Source organism: Mauremys mutica, chromosome 23, assembly GCF_020497125.1.
Source record: "Mauremys mutica isolate MM-2020 ecotype Southern chromosome 23, ASM2049712v1, whole genome shotgun sequence".
Lineage (NCBI taxonomy): Eukaryota > Metazoa > Chordata > Testudines > Geoemydidae > Mauremys > Mauremys mutica.
Window position 1 is genome coordinate 3,765,976 of NC_059094.1, and position 19,428 is coordinate 3,785,403.

Genomic DNA, 19,428 nt, shown 5'->3' on the forward strand with positions numbered 1-19,428 from the left:
GAAGCCTGAACACAGCTTGATACATGGCTGTTAATCCCCCTTGTTTATGACCCTTCAACCAGTTTTTGATCCACATGACAGTGTCCACTGCAAGCAGATATTAATGGCTTTTGACTCCAGTACAACTACCAAATTCCCTTCATCCACCAACTTAGCCTTTTTGAGAGAACTAGAGTCATGTTTATGCCCTGCCACACCACACACACTCCCCCTCTGCCGCCACCCTCCCACCCTGCGGAGTTTCGCTCAGGATACTGCTCACTAACCAGAAGAGACCCAGGCTATTTCCATCATACACATGCACACTTACGTGTTTGTTCAGGTAATACTTACAGGTTTTCCTGCAATTTGCTGGAGTCCTGTTTGGTTCCAAGCTGGCTCATCAAATTCTTTATCTGAGAAGCTGAGGAAAAGAGTTTACAATGGCTTGGTGATTTGTAAGGCAAGGCAAGACCATTTCAAAACAACACCGACTCCTTCTTGCTTATTTTTCTTGACGTTCCCCTTCTAGCTGCATTACCATCTCTCCAATAGAAACGTTACTATCAACGTTTTGCTGAAGTAAGGCTTGCCCACCACTTTAAGATGGACCTGGACCTGTTCTCTCAATCTAGATGGAATAAATGGGCCAAAGATGTTAACATAACCCAGTCATTGTTCAACATTAAATAGTGCTAAACAAGGTCTGCTTAGTACCATGGCAAATACCATTAAAAACATTTTAACCTTTTATTAAAGGCAAAGAAAAGAAGGAAAAACAGTGAAAGCATTTGAAAAGTAAAATATTAAATAAGGCCTCCATTTTAAGAGCATCCTGTGTTCCGTTTCCCTTTAGCTGGAGAGGGTTTTAGCACCCCCAGATTGACAATCTCTTTGAGGTGTCAGATGGCAATAACAGTCCTTTTGAGGAAGAGAGAAGATACATCTCTACCTTGATATAACGCTGTCCTCAGGAGCCAAAAAAAATCTTACCGCGTTATAGGTGAAACCGTTATATTGAACTTGCTTTGATCCGCTGGAGTGTGCAGCCTCTCTCCCCTCCCCCCACCCCCGAGCACTGCTTTATCATGTTATATCCGAATTCGTGTTATATCGGGTCGTGTTATATCGAGGTAGAGGTGTAGTTGAGAGACGCTGGAGTGGTTATTGCTGCTGTTAAAGTTCAATCCCATTTCATCTCAGGTGGCACTGGAATTCCGCAGGATCTGGTAGAAGTGGCGATGTCATCAGAGTCACTCTCTCAGGACTGGTCTGGGTATCTCTCAGGATCAGAATGACAAAGGCCATGTGTCCCACCAAACGCAGCCACGAGGGGAAGCTTGCTTCTGTAACTCCCGTCTGTTTTCCCCAAAGTCTCTTTATTTAAGGACCCAAAAAGGGAAGTGATGGGGGAAAAACAGCCAATATCCTTATTTTGTACACTAATTTTAGCTAATTAATTTCCAGTTCTACATCGCCTGTTTTTACCAAGCATGGTATCACCACACTCTATGAATTATATCAATGTGGCCTTTTTTGTTTGGATTGATTTAGTCTCTGTCTGGTTCTTTTGCACATTTATAACATTCTTTATTGAAAATTACTTCCAGGCTAAATTTCTAAGCAGGCAAAAGTTATAGACCAATTGTCACAACAGATCTTACCCTAAATGCTTTTTGTTAGACCAAGTGAGGGTGTTTGAAGTAGTCTGGTCATTGATTTGTAGAGTGCTTACAAGTGACTAGAGTTTTACCAAAGGGTTTAATAAAATAGAGGGGCACCACCATTTTAGAAAGTCACATTTCTGAGTTTACCTGCTGATACAAACATCTAATATTGCTATAAGAGAGAAGAAAGTTATTTCTCCATTTTGTTTACTTTAGACCAGTGGTTTTCAAACTTATTTGATCGGGCCCTTCTTCTGTGTGTCTGTTTTACGTACCCCTCCCCCCCAAGTACATATACTACCCCCAGCTCTGAAGGCAGACCGGAGAGCAGCAGCTGCTGACAAGGCACCCAGCTCTGAACACAGAACACAGAATTTAGGTTGGCAAAGTGTTATTTGTCAATATCACTTTTCACATCAGACTTGATGCCCTATTGCCACCCTTAATTCTGCGCTGCTGCTGCCACCATGTCCAGGTGCGGGATTGTGAGGAGGGAAGGAGAGCCTGAGCCCAGGTGGCAGGGCTCCAGCTGTCCCCTTTATCACCCCCTCCCAGGTGTGCACGACCCTTCTGCACGAGGCCCAGCCAGAACTCTGACAGCCAGAACTCAAAAAGCACACAGCTCACGGCTCCCTTGACACATTCCCACGCCTCCTGGGAAGCCTGCCCCACAGTTTGAGAACTGCTGCTTTAGACAAAAAGTGCTTTCTATAGTCAGTTTCATTACAGTCAATTTTTCCTGTGTGTGTTCGTGAAAGACAAGCAAGAGGGGAGAGAAACAGTTACAAATACAAAAACATGGTTGTGAAGTTGCTGAAGCTGTGAGGGACTCAGAGGCAGGTGCATAAGAGTACTTAAAAAAAAAAAAGTCTAAACTGAGTAGTTTAAGTTCATGGTATACCTCTAAGCACTGTGGAGAACCTCAAGTAACTACCCTTACCTACTGCACCCAGCTCCAGCCCCCCAGTACGCCAGTTCTGGAGCTGAACAGGAGTTGTTCATGATTTCTTAGCAAGCAGTGTAAAAATCTAAATAAACTTACAGGACAGATATTGCCTTTATAGAGCTTGCCTAAAGGAGAGTTTGAATTGGAGATTTAGTCAGTAAAGTGATCTGTTCCATGCAGAGTTCCCCAGCACAGTTTTTTGCCTGTGATGTTACCAGCAAAACGTGATCGTCATCAGTGGAAGCAGGAGACAGCAGCCACCGACTTCGGAGGAGTATGAAGGTATCTTTACATTTCTGGTACTCTAGTTACTAGAGCGTTCTACTTGAGCTATTAGAATATATTGTAGTTGCAGGTCATCTTTGAAAACTAGTGTCGCATTGGGAAGGAGGACGAATATTAGAAGATGTACGTGAACAATCTGCATTTAAGTGGGCTGAACACGATTCTTCAAGCCTAGTTCTTCTTGTTGACTATTTCAGTTACATTCTAATCCCACTATAACAAGATTGTATATGAACCCTGCCACTGTTTTATCTTCTGAGAACAATTGAGAGTCAGAATGAGGAGTGACAAGTGAATCAATTCCATCATACCAGCAGAACATTAGGCCCAGTCTACACAAAGAAGTTGCACTATTTAACTAAAAACTGTAAATCAATTTAGTTTAGTTGGTGTGACTTCTTCATTTAGATTTATTCTATCTACTACCCAAGATCCACAAACCCAGAAATCCTGGACGCCCCATCATCTCAGGCATTGGCACTCTCACTGAAGGACTGTCTGGATATGTAAAGGTGCCACAAGTACTCCTGTTCTTTTTTTGGATATGTAGACTCTCTACTCAGACCCTATGCCACCAGCACTCCCAGCTATCTCCGTGACACCACTGATTTCCTGAGGAAACTACAATGCATTGGTGACCTTCCAGAAAACACCATCCTAGCCACCATGGATGTAGAGGCTCTCTACACAAACATCCCACACACTGATGGAATACAAGCTGTCAGGAACAGTATCCCTGATGATGCCACAGCACAATTGGTTGCTGAGCTCTGTGCCTTTATCCTCACACACAACTATTTCAAATTTGATGACAATATATATCTCCAGATCAGTGGCACCGTTATGGGCACCCACATGCCACCACAATATGCCAACATTTTTATGGCTGACCTGGAGCAACGCTTCCTCAGCTCTCGTCCACTCACGCCCCTTCTCTACCTACGCTACATTGATGACATCTTCATCATCTGGACCCATGGGAAGGAGACTCTGGAAAAATTCCACCACGATTTCAACAGCTTCCACCCCACCATCAACCTCAGCCTGGATCAATCTACACAGGAGGTCCACTTCCTAGACACCACGGTGCAAATAAGTGATGGTCACATTAACACCACCCTATACCGAAAACCTACCGACCGCTATGCCTACCTTCATGCCTCCAGCTTCCATCCCGGACACACCACACTATCCATTGTCTACAGCCAAGCACTGAGGTACAACCGCATCTGCTCCAACCCCTCAGACAGAGACCAACACCTACAAAATCTCCATCAAGCATTCTCAAAACTACAATACCCGCACGAGGAAATAACGAAACAGATCAACAGAGCCAGACATGTACTCAGAAGCCTCCTACTACAAGACAAACCCAAGAAAGAAACCAACAGGACTCCACTGGCCATCACATACAGTCCCCAGCTAAAACCCCTCCAACGCATCATCAGGGATCTACAAGCCATCCTGGACAATGATCCCACACTTTCACAGGCCTTGGGTGGCAGGCCAGTCCTCGCTCACAGACAACCTGCTAACCTGAAGCATATTCTCACCAGTAACTGCACACCGCACCATAGTAACTCTAACTCAGGAACCAATCCATGCAACAAACCTCGATGCCAACTCTGCCCACATATCTACACCAGCGACACCATCACAGGACCTAACCAGATCAGCCACACCATCACCGGTTCATTCACCTGCACGTCCACCAATGTAATATACGCCATCATATGCCAGCAATGCCCCTCTGCTATGTACATCGGCCAAACTGGACAGTCTCTACGGAAATGGATAAATGGACACAAATCAGATATTAGGAATGGCAATATACAAAAACCTGTAGGAGAACACTTCAACCTCCCTGGACACACAATAGCAGATCTTAAGGTGGCCATCCTGCAGCAAAAAACTTCAGGACCAGACTTCAAAGAGAAACTGCTGAGCTTTAGTTCATCTGCAAATTTGACACCATCAGCTCAGGATTAAACGAAGACTGTGAATGGCTTGCCAACTACAGAACCAGTTTCTCCTCCCTTGGTTTTCACACCTCAGCTGCTAGAAGAGGGCCTCATCCTCACTGATTGAACTAACCTCATTATCTCTAGCCTGCTTCTTGCTTGCTTATATATACCTGCCCCTGGAAATTTCCACTACATGCAGCCGATGAAGTGAGTATTCACCCATGAAAGCTCATGCTCCAAAACGTCTGTTAGTCTATAAGGTGCCACAAGACTCTTTGCTGCTCATTTAGATTGTGTCTTGGATCAAGTCACTTATGTTGGGTTTGTTCATGAGCCATACTGGAGTGTATTTAAACTATACTGGTTTGCATTTAACAACATCTTTTAATGTAATGCCTAACAGCACATATTGTACAATGTGGCTTTATGGAATAATTAAATACTGGAACTCAGAACCTTGCCTGAGTAGCATGTTCATAGAATCATAGAATCTCAGGGTTGGAAGGGACTTCAGGAGGTCATCTAGTCCAACCCCCTGCTCAAAGCAGGACCAAACCCAACTAAGTCATCCCAGCCAGGGCTTTGTCAAGCCTGACCTTAAAAACCTCTAAGGAAGGAGATTCCACTACCTCCCTAGGTAACCCATTCCAGTTCTTCACCACCCTACTAGTGAAAAAGTTTTTCCTAATGTCCAACCTAAACCTCCCCCTCTGCAACTTGAGACCATTACTCCTTGTTCTGTCATCTTCTACCACTGAGAACAGTCTAGATCCATCCTCTTTGGAACCCCCTTTCAGGTAGTTGAAAGCAGCTATCAAATCCCCCCTCATTCTTCTCTTCTGCAGACTAAACAATCCCAGTTCCCTCAGCCTCTCCTCATAAGTCATGTGCTCCAGCCCCCTAATCATTTTTGTTGCCCTCCGCTGGACTCTCTCCAATTTATCCAGATCCTTCTTGTAGTGTGGGGCCCAAAACTGGACACAGTACTCCAAATGAGGCCTCACCAGTGCTGAGTAGAGGGGAATGATCACATCACTTGATCTGCTGGAAATGCCCCTACTTATACAACCCAAAATGCCATCAGCCTTCTTGGCAACAAGGGCACACTGTTGACTCATATTCAGCTTTTCGTCCACCGTAACCCCTATGTCCTTTTCTGCAGAACTGCTGCCCAGCCATTCGGTCCCTAGTCTGTAGCAGTGCATGGGATTCTTCCATCCTAAGTGCAGGACTCTGCACTTGTCCTTGTTGAACCTCATCATATTTATTTTGGCCCAATCCTCTAATTTGTCTAGGTCCCTCTGTATCCTAGCCCTACCCTCCAGCGTATCAACCACTCCTCCCAGTTTAGTGTCATCTGCAAACTTGCTAAGGGTGCAGTCCACACCATCCTCCAGATCGTTAATGAAGATATTGAATAAAACCGGCCCCAGCACCGACCCTTGGGGCACTCCACTTGATACCGGCTGCCAACTAGACATGGAACCATTGATCACTACCCGTTGAGCCCGACCATCTAACCAGTTTTCTATCCACCTTACCGTCCATTCATCCAGCCCATACTTCTTTAACTTGCTGGCAAGAATACTGTGGGAGACTGTATCAAAAGCTTTGCTAAAGTCCAGAAATAGTACATCCACTGCTTTCCCCTCATCCACAGACCCAGTTATCTCCTCATAGAAGGCAATTAGGTTAGTCAGGCATGACTTGCCCTTGGTGAATCCATGCTGACTGTTCCTGATCACTTTCCCCTCCTTTACGTGGTTCAGGATTGATTCCTTGAGGACCTGTTCCATGATTTTTCCAGGGACTGAGGTGAGACTGACTGGCCTGTAGTTCCCTGGATCTTCCTTCTTCCCTTTTTTAAAGATGGGCACTACATTAGCTTTTTTCCAGTCATCCGGGACCTCCCCCGATCGCCATGATTTTTCAAAGATAATGGCCAATGGCTCTGCATTGGCCAACTCCTTTAGCACCCTCGGATGCAGCGCATTCGGCCCCATGGACTTGTGCTCGTCCAGCTTTCCTAAATGGCCCCGAACTACTTCTTTCCCCACAGAGAGCTGGTCACCTCCTCCCCATACCATGCTGCAGAGTGCAGCTGTCTGGGAGCTGACCTTGTCTGTGAAGACAGAGGCAAAAAAAGCATTGAGTACACTAGCTTTCTCCACATCCTCTGTCACTAGGTTCCCTCCCTCATTCAGCAAGGGGCCCACACTTTCCTTGACTTTCTTCCTGTTGCTAACATACCTAAAGAAACCCTTCTTGTTACTCCTAACATCTCCGGCTAGCTGCAACTCCAAGTGTGATTTGGCCTTCCTGATTTCACACCTGCATGCCTGAACAATACTTTTATACTCCTCCCTGGTTATTTGTCCAATCTTCCACTTCTTGTAAGCTGTTCTTTTGTGTTTAAGACGAGCAAGGATTTCACTGTTAAGCCAAGCTGGTCGCCTGCCATATTTACTTTTCTTCCTACACATCGGGATGGTTTGTTCCTGCAACCTCAATAAGGTTTCTTTGAAATAAAGCCAGCTTTCCTCGACTCCTTTCCCCGTCATGTTATTCTCCCAGGGGACCTTGCCCATCAGTTCCCTGAGGGAGTTGATTTCTTGGAGTTCTATTAGTTCTCACAGTACACAGTTGTGTAGTGAACTCCCCATGCACTAAATTCCCCTACCCAAAGGAGCCAAGCATCACAGATTTCATGCCAGAACAACTCTTGTAATGGGTCACAAGTCTAACATCTTCTAGAGAATGAAAGAATCCTAGAACTGGAAGGGACCTCAAGAGGTCATCTAGTCCAGTCCCCTTCACTCAAGGCAGGACTAAGTATTATCTAGAGCAGGGGTCTCAAACTCAAATGACCACGAGGGCCACATGAGGACTAGTGCATTGAACCGAGGGCCGCATCACTGACACACACCCCCTTGCTGCCTCTGGCCCTGCCCCCTCCACTCCTTCCATTAGGCCCCACCCCCTTCGACCCCTTCCCCGCCCCAATCCAACCCCTTCCCCGAAGTCCCCACCCCAATGCTGCCCCCAGGGGGCGCAGGTGGTGTGCAGGGTGCAGCAGGGGGCTCAGGGCAGGGGGTTGGGATGCAGGAGGGGTGTGGGATGTGACAGGAGGCTCAGGGCAGGGGGTTGGGGTGCGGGAAGGGTGTGGGACGTGGCAGGGGGCTCAGGGCAGGGGGTTGGGGTGCGGGAAGGGTGTGGGATGTGGCAGGGGGCTCAGGGCAGGGGGTTGGGATGCAGGAGGGGTGTGGGATGTGGCAGGGGGCTCAGGGCAGGGAGTTGGGGTGCGGGATGTGGCAGGGGGCTCAGGGCAGGGGGTTGGGGTGCGGGAAGGGTGTGGGATGTGGCAGGGGGCTCAGGGCAGGGAGTTGGGGTGCAGAAGGGGTGTGGGATGTGGCAGGGGGCTCAGGACAGGGAGTTGGGGTGCGGGAAGGGTGTGGGATGTGGCAGGGGGCTCAGGGCAGGGGGTTGGGATGCAGGAGGGGTGTGAGATATGGCAGGGGGCTCAGGGCAGGGAGTTGGGGTGCAGGCTCCAGCCCAGCACCGCTTACCTAGAGTGTCTCCGGGGTGGCAGCAGTGTGCACCGGGGCCAGGGCAGGCTCCCTGCCTGCCTGCCGTGGCCCCCGGCCCTGCGCTGCTCCGTTCCAGGAAGCAGCTGGAACTGTGTCCTTGCAGCCCCTGGGGGAGGGGGAGGGGCTCAGGGCTTTGTGCATGCGCTGCTCTTGCTGCTCCTCTAGATACCTCCCACAAAGCTCCCATTGGCCGCGGTTCCCTGTTCCCAGCCAATGGGAGCTGTGGGGGGCGGTGCCTGGGAGGCAATGCAGGAGCCCCCAGCCCAAAGGGGCGTGCTGCCAGCTGCTTCAGACAGCGGCGCGGGGCTCGCAGCGCCACAGGGGGCAATCCCACGGGTAGGCAGAGGGGCGGGGGGGGCGAGGGGAGCTTGGCGGGCCACACGCAAGAGTCCCGCGGGCTGCATGTTTGAGACCCCTGATCTAGACCATCCCTGACAGGTGTGTTTGTCCAACCTGCTCTTAAAAATCCCCAATGATGGAGATTCCACAACCTCCCTAGGCAATTTATTCCAGTGCTTAACCATTCTGACAGTTAGAAAGTTTTTCCTAATGTCCAACCTAAACCGCCCTTGCTGTAAGCCCACTGCTTCTTGTCCTATCCTCAGAGGTTAAGAACAATTTTTCTCCCTGCTCCTTATAACAACCTTTTATGTACTTGAAAACTTATGTCCCTTCTCAGTCTTCTCTTCTCCAGACAAAACAAAACCCATTTTTTTTTTCCAATCTTCCCTCATAGGTCACTTTAATCATTTTTGTTGCTCTTCTCTGGACTTTCTCCAATTGGTCCACATCTTTCCTGAAATGTGGCACCCAGAACTGGACACAATACTCCAATTGAGGCCTAATCAGCATGGAGTAGAGCGGAAGAATTACTTCTTGTGTCTTGCTTACAATACTCCTGCTAATATATCCCAGAATGATGTCTGCTTTTTTTTGCAACAGCATCACACTGTTGACTCACTCAGCTTGTGTTCCACTGACCCCCAGATCCCTTTCCGCAGTACTCCTTCCTACTGTGAAAGTAGAATGAATTATATTGTAAAAATAAAAATGGATTAAAGAAATGTTGTATGTACCGTTAAGCAGAAATAAGAAATGTTGAAATACAGGTGCCAGGAAAAGAAACATTAGGCATAAACAATGGTGCTAATGGCTAAACATTAACAGAAGGTCGGTAATAGTTAGTAAGGAAATAAGAAATGCATGCCTAGCCCAGGTAAATTGATCAGATTCTGCTTCTTTTGTTATCTTGTTAAGTTCTCGCCCTTTTATCTGTATAAATAAGATAGTTTGTGTCTAGCAGGGTGCTCACATTATCTGGGTGTTATTAGCCGAGCGCTGTGCTAATAAAAACAGAGTGGTCTGACAAACTGTGAGTCCTGAGTCTAACTTTGACAATTTGGAGGTCCCACCGAGATGGCAACCGTCTTCACTGGGCCTCTGCGATTCCTGACTGTTTTTGTAGGATGACCGTGGCAGCCAGCACCTGGGCATTTGGCCCGAGCGGTCCTCCACCAGAACGGAAAGGCGCACAACCACAGTGAAGTCTACGTCATCGAACCTGTTGGTTCCCACTCTGTTCTGGTAGGGATCCTGGGATCTGACATCAGGAATCTGGTCAAGTAATTATTTCTGTGTTTTGTCCGGACTGAGGACTGTCCTGTCTCTGTGTCTATCCATCCTCCCTGTGGAGTGTTTGAGTCTGGGTGCCGTCTCCATCTGGGAATCGGCCGACCAAGGGGTTCCTGTCCCCGCGGTCTGAGTGGAATCTGCACAATCACAGCCACACCGCACTTTGGGTAAAAACCCTTGATATGAAAGCAAGGGAGATTGAGGCAGTAGCCTGTGGGCTCCTTTTGTGTGTTGCACCGGGCATCGCTATGACAAACCCGAATTTCCTTCTTGTGCAATTGTTGTGTGAAGTCCTCCTGTATGGGTAACCAGACGTCTAAGTTGGGACAGTTCCCTAAACGAACGCCGGCTCATTTAATGTATTTTAGGATGGGTCCTGACTCCTGTAAAAAGGGTCTGGACTCCTGTAAATTTCTGGAAAAATGGTCTAGGCTAACTCAGGGGGATCCCAAAACTCATTGGCCACTGTTAAAATCTTGGAACAAAGACCGAGTGGACGTCTTAAAGGACAAATTCGGGCAACCTAAAACTAAATTGGCTAAAGGAGAGGTTAACTGTTTCATGCAGTGCTGGGAAGAGGCAAATCATAGGTGGACAAAATCAAAACTCGCCTCTCAAATATTCAAATAATAAGTTAAAAGCTTTATTAAAAGCCTCCTTGCCCACCACCAGACCAAGCGCTCCCCTTTACCCCATTCTCAAAAACCCCATCCTGGATCGATCCAACCCCCTTAATACTCCCATCTCATTGTAAAAAGGACAAAAAGGCCCTTGTTCTGTTCCCCTTTGTTGTCTGCCTCAAAAACTGATTCTTTAGTGTTCCACTACCAATTCAGCAAGGAGGGTGGCTCCTCAACTAGCCCCCCACCCTTCCTGGTCCCTTTCCTTAAAAATTTCTTTCAAAATTGTGAAATGGCCACAATATCACTCACAAACGGTTCATTTGGGGGGGAAGGGGGGAAGAAGCAGGATCAGTCCCAGACAAGCAGGCAAGCAACAGATAAAGAAACTGAAAAAAGCCCTAAGGGATTAAAGGAAAGAGTGAAAAGTTAACTCTACAGAGGCTGGAGAGAATTAAGCAGTTAAACTTTGTGAAAATGTTAAAGGATCATGTTAGAGAGAGAGAGAGAGAATTCTTGGTTTCTTTGCAGCCATTCTGAAGGAAAAATGGACCCTTTTCCAAAAGAATGCCTGTAAATAATCCATATATATATACAGCTATGTAAAAACAAAGCAGTGGTAAGGAATGTTAAGGAAAATAAAATGTGTATGTATCTATTTGTCTGTGAAAATATGTAAAGTTCTAAGAATCTAAACCAGCACATCTGGTTTGTAAAACTCCTGTTTTGTAGGTGTAAGATAAATTGGTTTTGTTTTTGTTTTCAATGCCACTAAAAATTAATTTGACTCTGTAATTCAAAGTTGCAAAACTGACCGATCTTTTTGCAAGACACAGGTAATTAGTGTTGTTTGGCTTTGGGATTTAGCATTTAACCCTTAAGGGGTAACTTGATTCTTTACAAAATTTAAAATGTTTTTAAATAAAGACCAAGTCATGGCTGCAATAGGACAGTCAAAATCAGCAGAATAGGGAGAGATTCTGGAGTCTTTTTGTTTGTTTGTTTGGGTTTGTTTGTAACAATAGCAGATAAGAGCTGTAGTGAAAGAATAAGAAATTAACAGTGACCCTCTGAAGCAACAGCAGAGGTGAGGTGCACAAAACAAAAAGAAGCAATGTTAAACACACTGAGCCTTAAAATGGCTGTGTAATCAGACTGTCACTTTGATAAGGGTACTTAAAAAAAAACTCTGTAAGAACAAAAGAAACCGTTACACCTTATGTAAAAATTGATATGGCTAATGTTTTAAAAGTTATAGTACAGAAGGAATGTGCATTTTCCCTAAGACATGTGCAGTGTATATTGTAGAAAGGGGTAAAAGAAATACAAATGAAACATGCTACTGAATTAAAATCCTATCAGGGCTCCAAAAAGAGCCGCAATAGACTGTGTTTTCTTTTTCAGATCTCTGTGTGTTTTGTAAGCAGGAGTTGAAAGTGGAAAGAAATCAAAACTCTGGTGGAAGTTGATTGTGTCCCTTTTAAGGCACAGGTCTTGGCTACACTTGCAGATTTGCAGCGCTGCAGCAGGGTGTGAAAAAACACCCCCTCCAGCGCTGCAAGTTGCGGCGCTGCAAAGCGCCAGTGTGATCAGAGCCCCAGCGCTGGGAGCACGGCTCCCAGCGCTGTACGTTAATCCCCATGGGGAGGTGGAGTACGGACAGCGCTGGGAGAACGCTGGGAGAGCTGTGCAGCGCTAAGTGTAGTCATAGCCTATGTCTCTGAGCACTGCTGATGGCTTTGAATCCAAAAGCCAAGGCTGTGTTGATGCAAATTACCTAACTGATAAAGGAAGGTGAGAACTGCCAGCACAAAAGAAGCTGCAAGTAAAGGACATACCTGGTCAGCAAACAAATTGCCTAAATAAAAGACATGGTATAACAAGATACCTTTAATATATTTGACGCTAATGTTATTGTTAATATTAAACATTGAAATAAATTTAATGTTAGTAAGTACCCCTGTAACAACGTATAGTGTGTATGATTTTTGGAAAAAATCCTTTAAGGTAATATGGTAATGATGCTTCTCAGCTATTACCTGTGAATAAACTTAAAGCTTAACACAGCAGGAAAAAATTACAAACTTGGTCTGCTATATAAGAGGAAAAAACTGAGGTACACCACCTCATGGATTTAATGACTAAACAATGGGATAATGTCCCCATAACCCTTAAAAAGTAGAAGCCATTAAAACCTGGCCTGCCTATAAAACAAAAAAAAACATAGGAAAATATGGGGGTAATTAATCTGTTTTGCCTGCAATCAGCAAGGGTATTTGTAAAAGAAAGGAATCTTTTAAGCAATAATCAATGCCACCCTGAAAAGAGGTAGAAAAATGTTTTTTGTCTTTCAGAAAATCATAAAAAGCTAATACCAGCTACAGAACAAGTGAAAAAAAAATACTGCGATAGCTACGGAATGTACTGAAATGCAGATATTTAGAACATAAGATGTTTTGGGTAATATCAGAAAATATTAAGATTTTAATGCATCTGTTAAAGCAAAGGAAAAAAAATCATTGTTTGATACCTATCAATATAAATAAATGCAGTATGTCTTCAGTACGGTGAGACAAAATTTGTTAAGTGAAGACGTTGTTAAAATTGCACATCAACAGGCTCTGGAAGCAAAGATATGGAAAGTTAGCCCACTCCCCAGATTGCACCTGGGATCCTTCTGGCTGCCCTGGACCTCAAGCCAGTGGGCTAGGGAGGTAGGGAAACTCTTGGACACCAGAGGTTGTATCAAGTGGACTCCTCAAAAGTGGGTATGCTTATCCATGCCTGTTGCTCCAAAGCTCTGTATTAAAGACATCTCACTAGAATCCTGTATGTGAAATAAAATTAATAATAAGACCAAAGTACTATATAATGGTCTATGTGTATGTGTTAATTCTTGGAGAAAAGTGTTTAAAAAGTGTTGGCAACCCACCAGAAGACAAATGTAAATGTAATGTAAGTACTGTGTTTACCAATAATCACATTTTCTATTTGCCACAAAAAAAAAAAAGTCTCAGTTTACTGTAAGCACTGATTTAGCTGAGTTCTCTCTCAATCTTGGCATTGAATGGCAAACAGTTACCAATCATCTGTTAAAAGGTAAAAAGGTAACATAGTTCCTAGAAAAAAAACCAATGTGGGAAACAGGACCATTCATATTATACACGCTAATGGGGACATGTTAAGAATTGCCACTGCAGAAAGACATGACATAGCTTACCATTGGTATAACATATTTTCTGGATTGTCTCCCACAACTACTGGCATACTAATGTTACTACCTCTAATTGTTTTTGGTTTTAAATTGTATGTGTTTAATTGAAATGTTTAAAATGTGCTGTTGGATAAAACGAATGTATGCAAAGCTAAAGCCACAGGCCTAAATCACCTCCCAGTATTTTCTATTACGCGGACTAAATAAGAAGTGACACTGGCAATTAATAATCTTAGTGTCAAAAGGGGGATATGTAGGAGCAGGATTTTATAATGTCCCATAAGAATTAATGTATGATTTGATTTCATCTTGCTAGCCACCCTTTTTGAACAGCAGAAAAAAAAAATGACCCTCTGGGACTATAAAATTCTGTTTTCCCATATGCATTACAAATTCCCTCTCTTAACTCGTTGTTTTAAGATTTAGTTGGTAAGAGACAGGATTCTCTATTGTGTCTATGTTAAGTAAATTAGAAAAACATTGAAGGCCTGGGTCTCAATGTAAATTGTCTTGGTTATGGATTGTAAAACTTAGCAAGGTTTAATTTGCAATGCCTTTTTGCTCGATATAAAATACTACTGTTTGTATTCTCAATCTGTTTGTGTGAATGAGGAATGTACGCATCAGGAAAAGATAAGGTGTGAAGGCCATTGTTATAGCCAGAATAAAGGAAAAAAGCAAAGAGACTTAAAGAGCATCAAAGAATCATCAGGTACTGCTTACTAGCCAGACGGCTGTTAAACCTGTCTGGCATCGCAGAGTGGATACATGCTTCGCAGTATAAGAATGCGCCACCTCCAGTGAACCAATCATCACCTCAGGACCATGCAGAGTCAATTTTGACTCCAGAAGAAGACGTAGAGGAACAGCCTGCAATACCTTACAATCTATGTTCTCCTAAGCATTGCCAGAAACAGATGACGACCTAAAGCAAGGGCCAAGAAGGAGCAGTAGTGAGCCTAGCGCCTGCTGCCCGGTGGACGTAAAATCGTGACTACGGTTCTCTCAGTTGAGGTTGTCAGAACCAGAAGGGCCCTGCCTCCAACATGCGCCTCTGGTGGTGCCTGTTCCTCGGCTGCTGGTGTCTTAAGGTCTGGGGAGTCCACAATGACAATTATTTTATCCAGCAGCAAGTGTGGATAGCTCAGACCCTTAATATTTCTAAATGCTGGGTCTGCAGCCACATCCCAACCCACTCTCAAGCTGGTGTTCCTGTCCTGGCTATCCCACTCAATTCCCCAGATCTCACTGGAGGACCTTGTCCGTTTAACACAACATGGAACAGTAATGACACCTGGGAAGAGGCTATTGGCAGTTCCTTTATCCCACTTGGGGGAGTAATACACCAGGCAAAAAGGCTCCTGAGGTTACAAGCAGTAGTTAAAATAATGGCAAATAAAACTGGAGAAAGTTTAAGAGCCCTGACCAAAGAAACAGGGGCGATCCAACAAGTGGCCCTCCAAAACCGTCAGGCATTGGATATAGTGCTGATGGCCAAAGGAGGGACCCGTGTTCTCATTGGAAAACAATGTTGTGTGTTTATACCTGATGATACCAATGAGGTAATAGATCGCGCTAGCCACTTAGAACAAATCACATATCTTCCCCATGAAGAGCTGAGTTCTTTATGGAAGTAGCTAAGTAACCTGTTCAATTTCTCTGGCATAGGAAACTAGCTGTTTCAGGGAGCCCTGACTATCCTGTTTGGAATCCTAATAATTTTTGTATGTTTTCAGTTAGTCTCCTGTTGTATCCGAAATTATGTAAGGCATGCCACCCGGGTGACTGCCCCAAAACAGAGCGTTAATATGATGATTTTGAATATCGCTGATAAACAAAGAGATAAAGAACGGTTAATATGTGGAACCCAGTAAAATGTTGGTCATGGCGTAGCTTGACCAAAAGGAAGGATTGTGAAAGTAGAATGAATTCTATTGTAAAAATAAGAATGGATTAAAGAAATGTTGTATGTACCTTTAAGCAGAAATAAGAAATGTTGAAATACAGGTGCCAGGAAAAGAAACATTAGGCATAAACAATGGTGCTAATGGCGAAATATTAACAGAAGATCGGTAATAGTTAGTAAGGAAATAAGATATGCATGCCTAGCCCAGGTAAACGTATCAGATTCTGCTTCTTTTGTTATCTTGTTAAGCTCTCACCCTTTTATCTGTATAAATAAGATAGTTTGTGTCTTGCATGGTGCTCACATTATCTGGGTGTTATTAGCACAACGCTCTGCTAATAAAACAGAGTGGTCTGACAAACTGTGAGTCCTAAGTCTAACTTTGACACTACACAGTCATTTCCCATTTTGTATGTGTGCAACTGATTGTTCCTTCCTAAGTGGAGTACTTTGCATTTCTCCTTATTGAATGTCATCCTATTTACTTTAGGCCATTTCTCCAGTTTGCCCAGATCATTTTGAATTTTAATCCTATCCTCCAAAGCTCTTGCAACCCCTCCCAGCTTGGTATTGTCCACAAACTTTATAAGTGTACTCTCTATGCCATTATCTAAATCACCGATGAAGATATTGAACAGAACCGGACCCAGAACGAATCCCTGACGGACCCCACTCGTTATGCCGTTCCAGCATGACTGTGAACCACTGATAACTATTCTCTGGGAACGATTTTCCAACCAGTTATGTACCCACCTTATAGTAGCTCCATCTAGGTTGTATTTCCCTAGTTTGTTTATGAGACGGTCATGCGAGCCAGTATCAAAAGCTTTACTAAAGTCAAGATATACATGTACCGCTTCTCCCCCATCCACAAGGCTTGTTACCCTGCCAAAGAAAGCTATCAGGTTGGTTTGACACAATTTGTTCTTGACAAATCCATGCTGACTGTTATTCATCACCTTATTTTCTTCTAGGTGTTTGCAAATTGATTTCTTAATTATTTGCTCCATTATCTTGGTACAGAAGTTAAGCCGACTGGGTCTGTAATTCCCTGGGTTGTCCTTATAAGCAAAGCTCAAATAGTCTTAAAAGTGACAGAAAGCTTTCAGATAGTACTCTATGCACAGATGATCAAAGCCAAGAAAGGTAATGAACGTAATATCTGCTGTTTAAAACCCACATAAGTGGGGGAAATTGATTACAATGAAATTTACTACTGAAAGCACCTTTTGTCTAAAGTAACCAAAATGGAAAAGTAACGTCTCTGTCTGGTACAGTAATATTAGGCATTTGTATCAATAGATAAACTCAAGTTGATGGTGCCCCTTTATTTTATTAAGGCCTTTGATAAGACACATATTCCTTGACTATTTTGAGAAACTCTTGTGCTAGTCCCACACCTCATGTGCCGCTCTGTGTTGGCACTAGTCAGGTGTAATGATCTAATAGCAGCAGGAGGATTCTATTCTGTTTCATGAAAAGAATTAACGCAAGGAAACACAAGAAAAGATTAGACAGGTGGGCAAGAGAACAAGAAAAACCACACTATTTTTGTCTTATAGATATGAAGCCTTCACTGTCTCATGGGAGGAAGAGAAGCAGACATCGCAATGGAGGGAAGTCGGGGGCTGATGAAGAGAACTTCCAGGAAAACAAGTTCCTTGGAAAGTCAGGAATGGACTCTCTCATGTTAAGCCAGAGGGCCACCTCTGTCAAGGGATGACTAGCTGTTGCAGCAACATGGATGTGTTAGTCTGACAAAGCAGGTTGATGAACATGGCCAATTACAAGGGAGCTGCTGTGGTTGACTGACTTCCTTCCCTGGCTGAGTTCAGTTATTTCAGGTCCCTCAGATACCCGCTGACTTTTAGATTTTAGAAATTCCATATAACTCTTCCAAGAGATCAGCAGAAACTCTCCTGCAGACAACCAACTGCCTAGTAAGAAATACGTGATTCCAATTAGTTATCTACTTTGGAATTGTAATGAGTAGCTTCCCATCATTCATTATTTTCTATACTGGGAAAGAGGTGAAGAGAAACTGCAACGCAAAGACAAGGACGGAGAAGAAATTCAAGGGAAGGAGAGAGGCCAGCGGTTTGGGTGCAGTACGAGGCAGCAGCACGGGTGAAAGCTGTAAGAGCTGCTACTGACGGGGGGGCCGGACTCCAAGGCGATGCCACAGCCACGGGGGAGGGGCGGGTCAGGGACAGCAGGGGAAGGGATGTCAGCAGCAGGCGGAGAGGCGAGGGGCCGGGATGGAGAGAACCCAGGGGCTGGTCAAAGCCCGGGGCCCGGGGGAGGCGAGGGGGGGCGGGCGGGGCCCGGGGGCGGCAGGAGGGAGGGGGCTGAGCTCAGGCGGGGGGAGGCCGGCACAGGAGGAGGCCAGGAGTCGCCGCGCGCCCGGGGCCGGGAGGTGGAGGGGCTGGAGGCGCGAGCGAGCGAGGAAGGGCCGGGCCGGGCCGGGCCGCGCCGCACTCACTGTACTGAGCGATGCGCTGCACGTTGGCGCTGCAGGTCTGGATGATGCCGCTGAAGTCCCGGGGCGGAGGCTGCCCCTGGGGCCCCCCGGGCCGGCACGCGTCCAACGGGCCGTAGGACATGGCGAAGCCGGGCTGGGGCAGGACAGGGCAGCCGGGAGCTCAGCTGAACTGGGCAGTGCACCGCCTCACCAACTGCGCGTGCGCACTAGTACCCGGCACCAGGGCCCGCCCGTCCCCCCCGGCCGGTGCATGCGCACTCACTGCCTCCTCTCGGCGGCGGGCGGCGGGAGGGTACTTGGGCGCCATGGTTACGGGGACACGGCGTGACGGGGGAGGGGAACCCGTCTGTGGGGCCAGACTTGTCCTGCCCCCGCCAGGGGGCGCGCTGCCGCCCTGCCGGGACCCCGAGGCCGCGCGGCTCCCAGAGGCGCAGCCCGGAGCTGGCCCGCCAGGCCCTGGGAGCCCCGCCAGAGCCTGCGCGGTGACGGTCCGGGTCCTGCCTCGCCTGGGCGCCCTAGAGCGGCGCTGGGCTGCAGGGGCCTCGGGCGGGCAGCGGAACAGCGCTGGCCAGCGGCTGCCTGTGCAGCCCGCCCCTTGGAAGGGTTTGGGGTCCAGCTGCACCAGCCAAGGCCCTTCGCAGGTGGTAAATAAGGACGAGGCCCCACAGGTCGTTGACACAGAGCAGTCTGGGTCGCTGGCCGCAATCAAGCAGGGGGCGTTTGAATAGTGCTGAACGTACACGGCTACATCTGGGAACAAAGACTGGCAGCCATGGTTACAGGGTGGGGGAGGCCAACCTGGGATGCCGGACTCTGAAAAAAATGTGGGGGTCATGGTGGCTGATCAGCTGGACATGAACTCCCATGGTGATGCTCTGGCCAGAAGGGCTAATGTGATCTTTGGATGCATAAACAGGAATCTCACACAGGAGTAGAGAGGTTATTGCTGCTTGTATTTGGCACTGGGGCATAGGTGGCAGGTGACTCTTGTGTTTGGGGAGGCCGGGTGCGATCACCAGACGCTCCCTAGAAGTGGGGAGCCCCATCCCCACTCGGCCTCCTCCCCTGAGGTCCCGCCCACACTCCATCCCAAGGTCCTGCCCCCACTCCGTCTCTTCCCTGACTCCCCTCCTGCCTGCCCACCAC

At 46.3% G+C, this 19,428-nt stretch overlaps 1 protein-coding gene across 1 annotated transcript in view; it reads right to left on the reverse strand.

Moving 5' to 3' along the window:
* Positions 1-18,482, reverse strand: part of STX12 (syntaxin 12) — a 40,272-nt gene extending 21,790 nt beyond the window's left edge. Inside the window, exons 1-2 of the mRNA XM_044997978.1 lie at positions 18,283-18,482; positions 334-403 (exon numbers count right to left, since the gene is read on the reverse strand). Coding sequence (XP_044853913.1) covers positions 334-403; positions 18,283-18,403 — 191 coding nt within the window. The 5' untranslated portion in view covers positions 18,404-18,482. The remainder of the gene's footprint in view (positions 1-333; positions 404-18,282) is intronic.
* Positions 18,483-19,428: the final 946 nt, after the last annotated feature.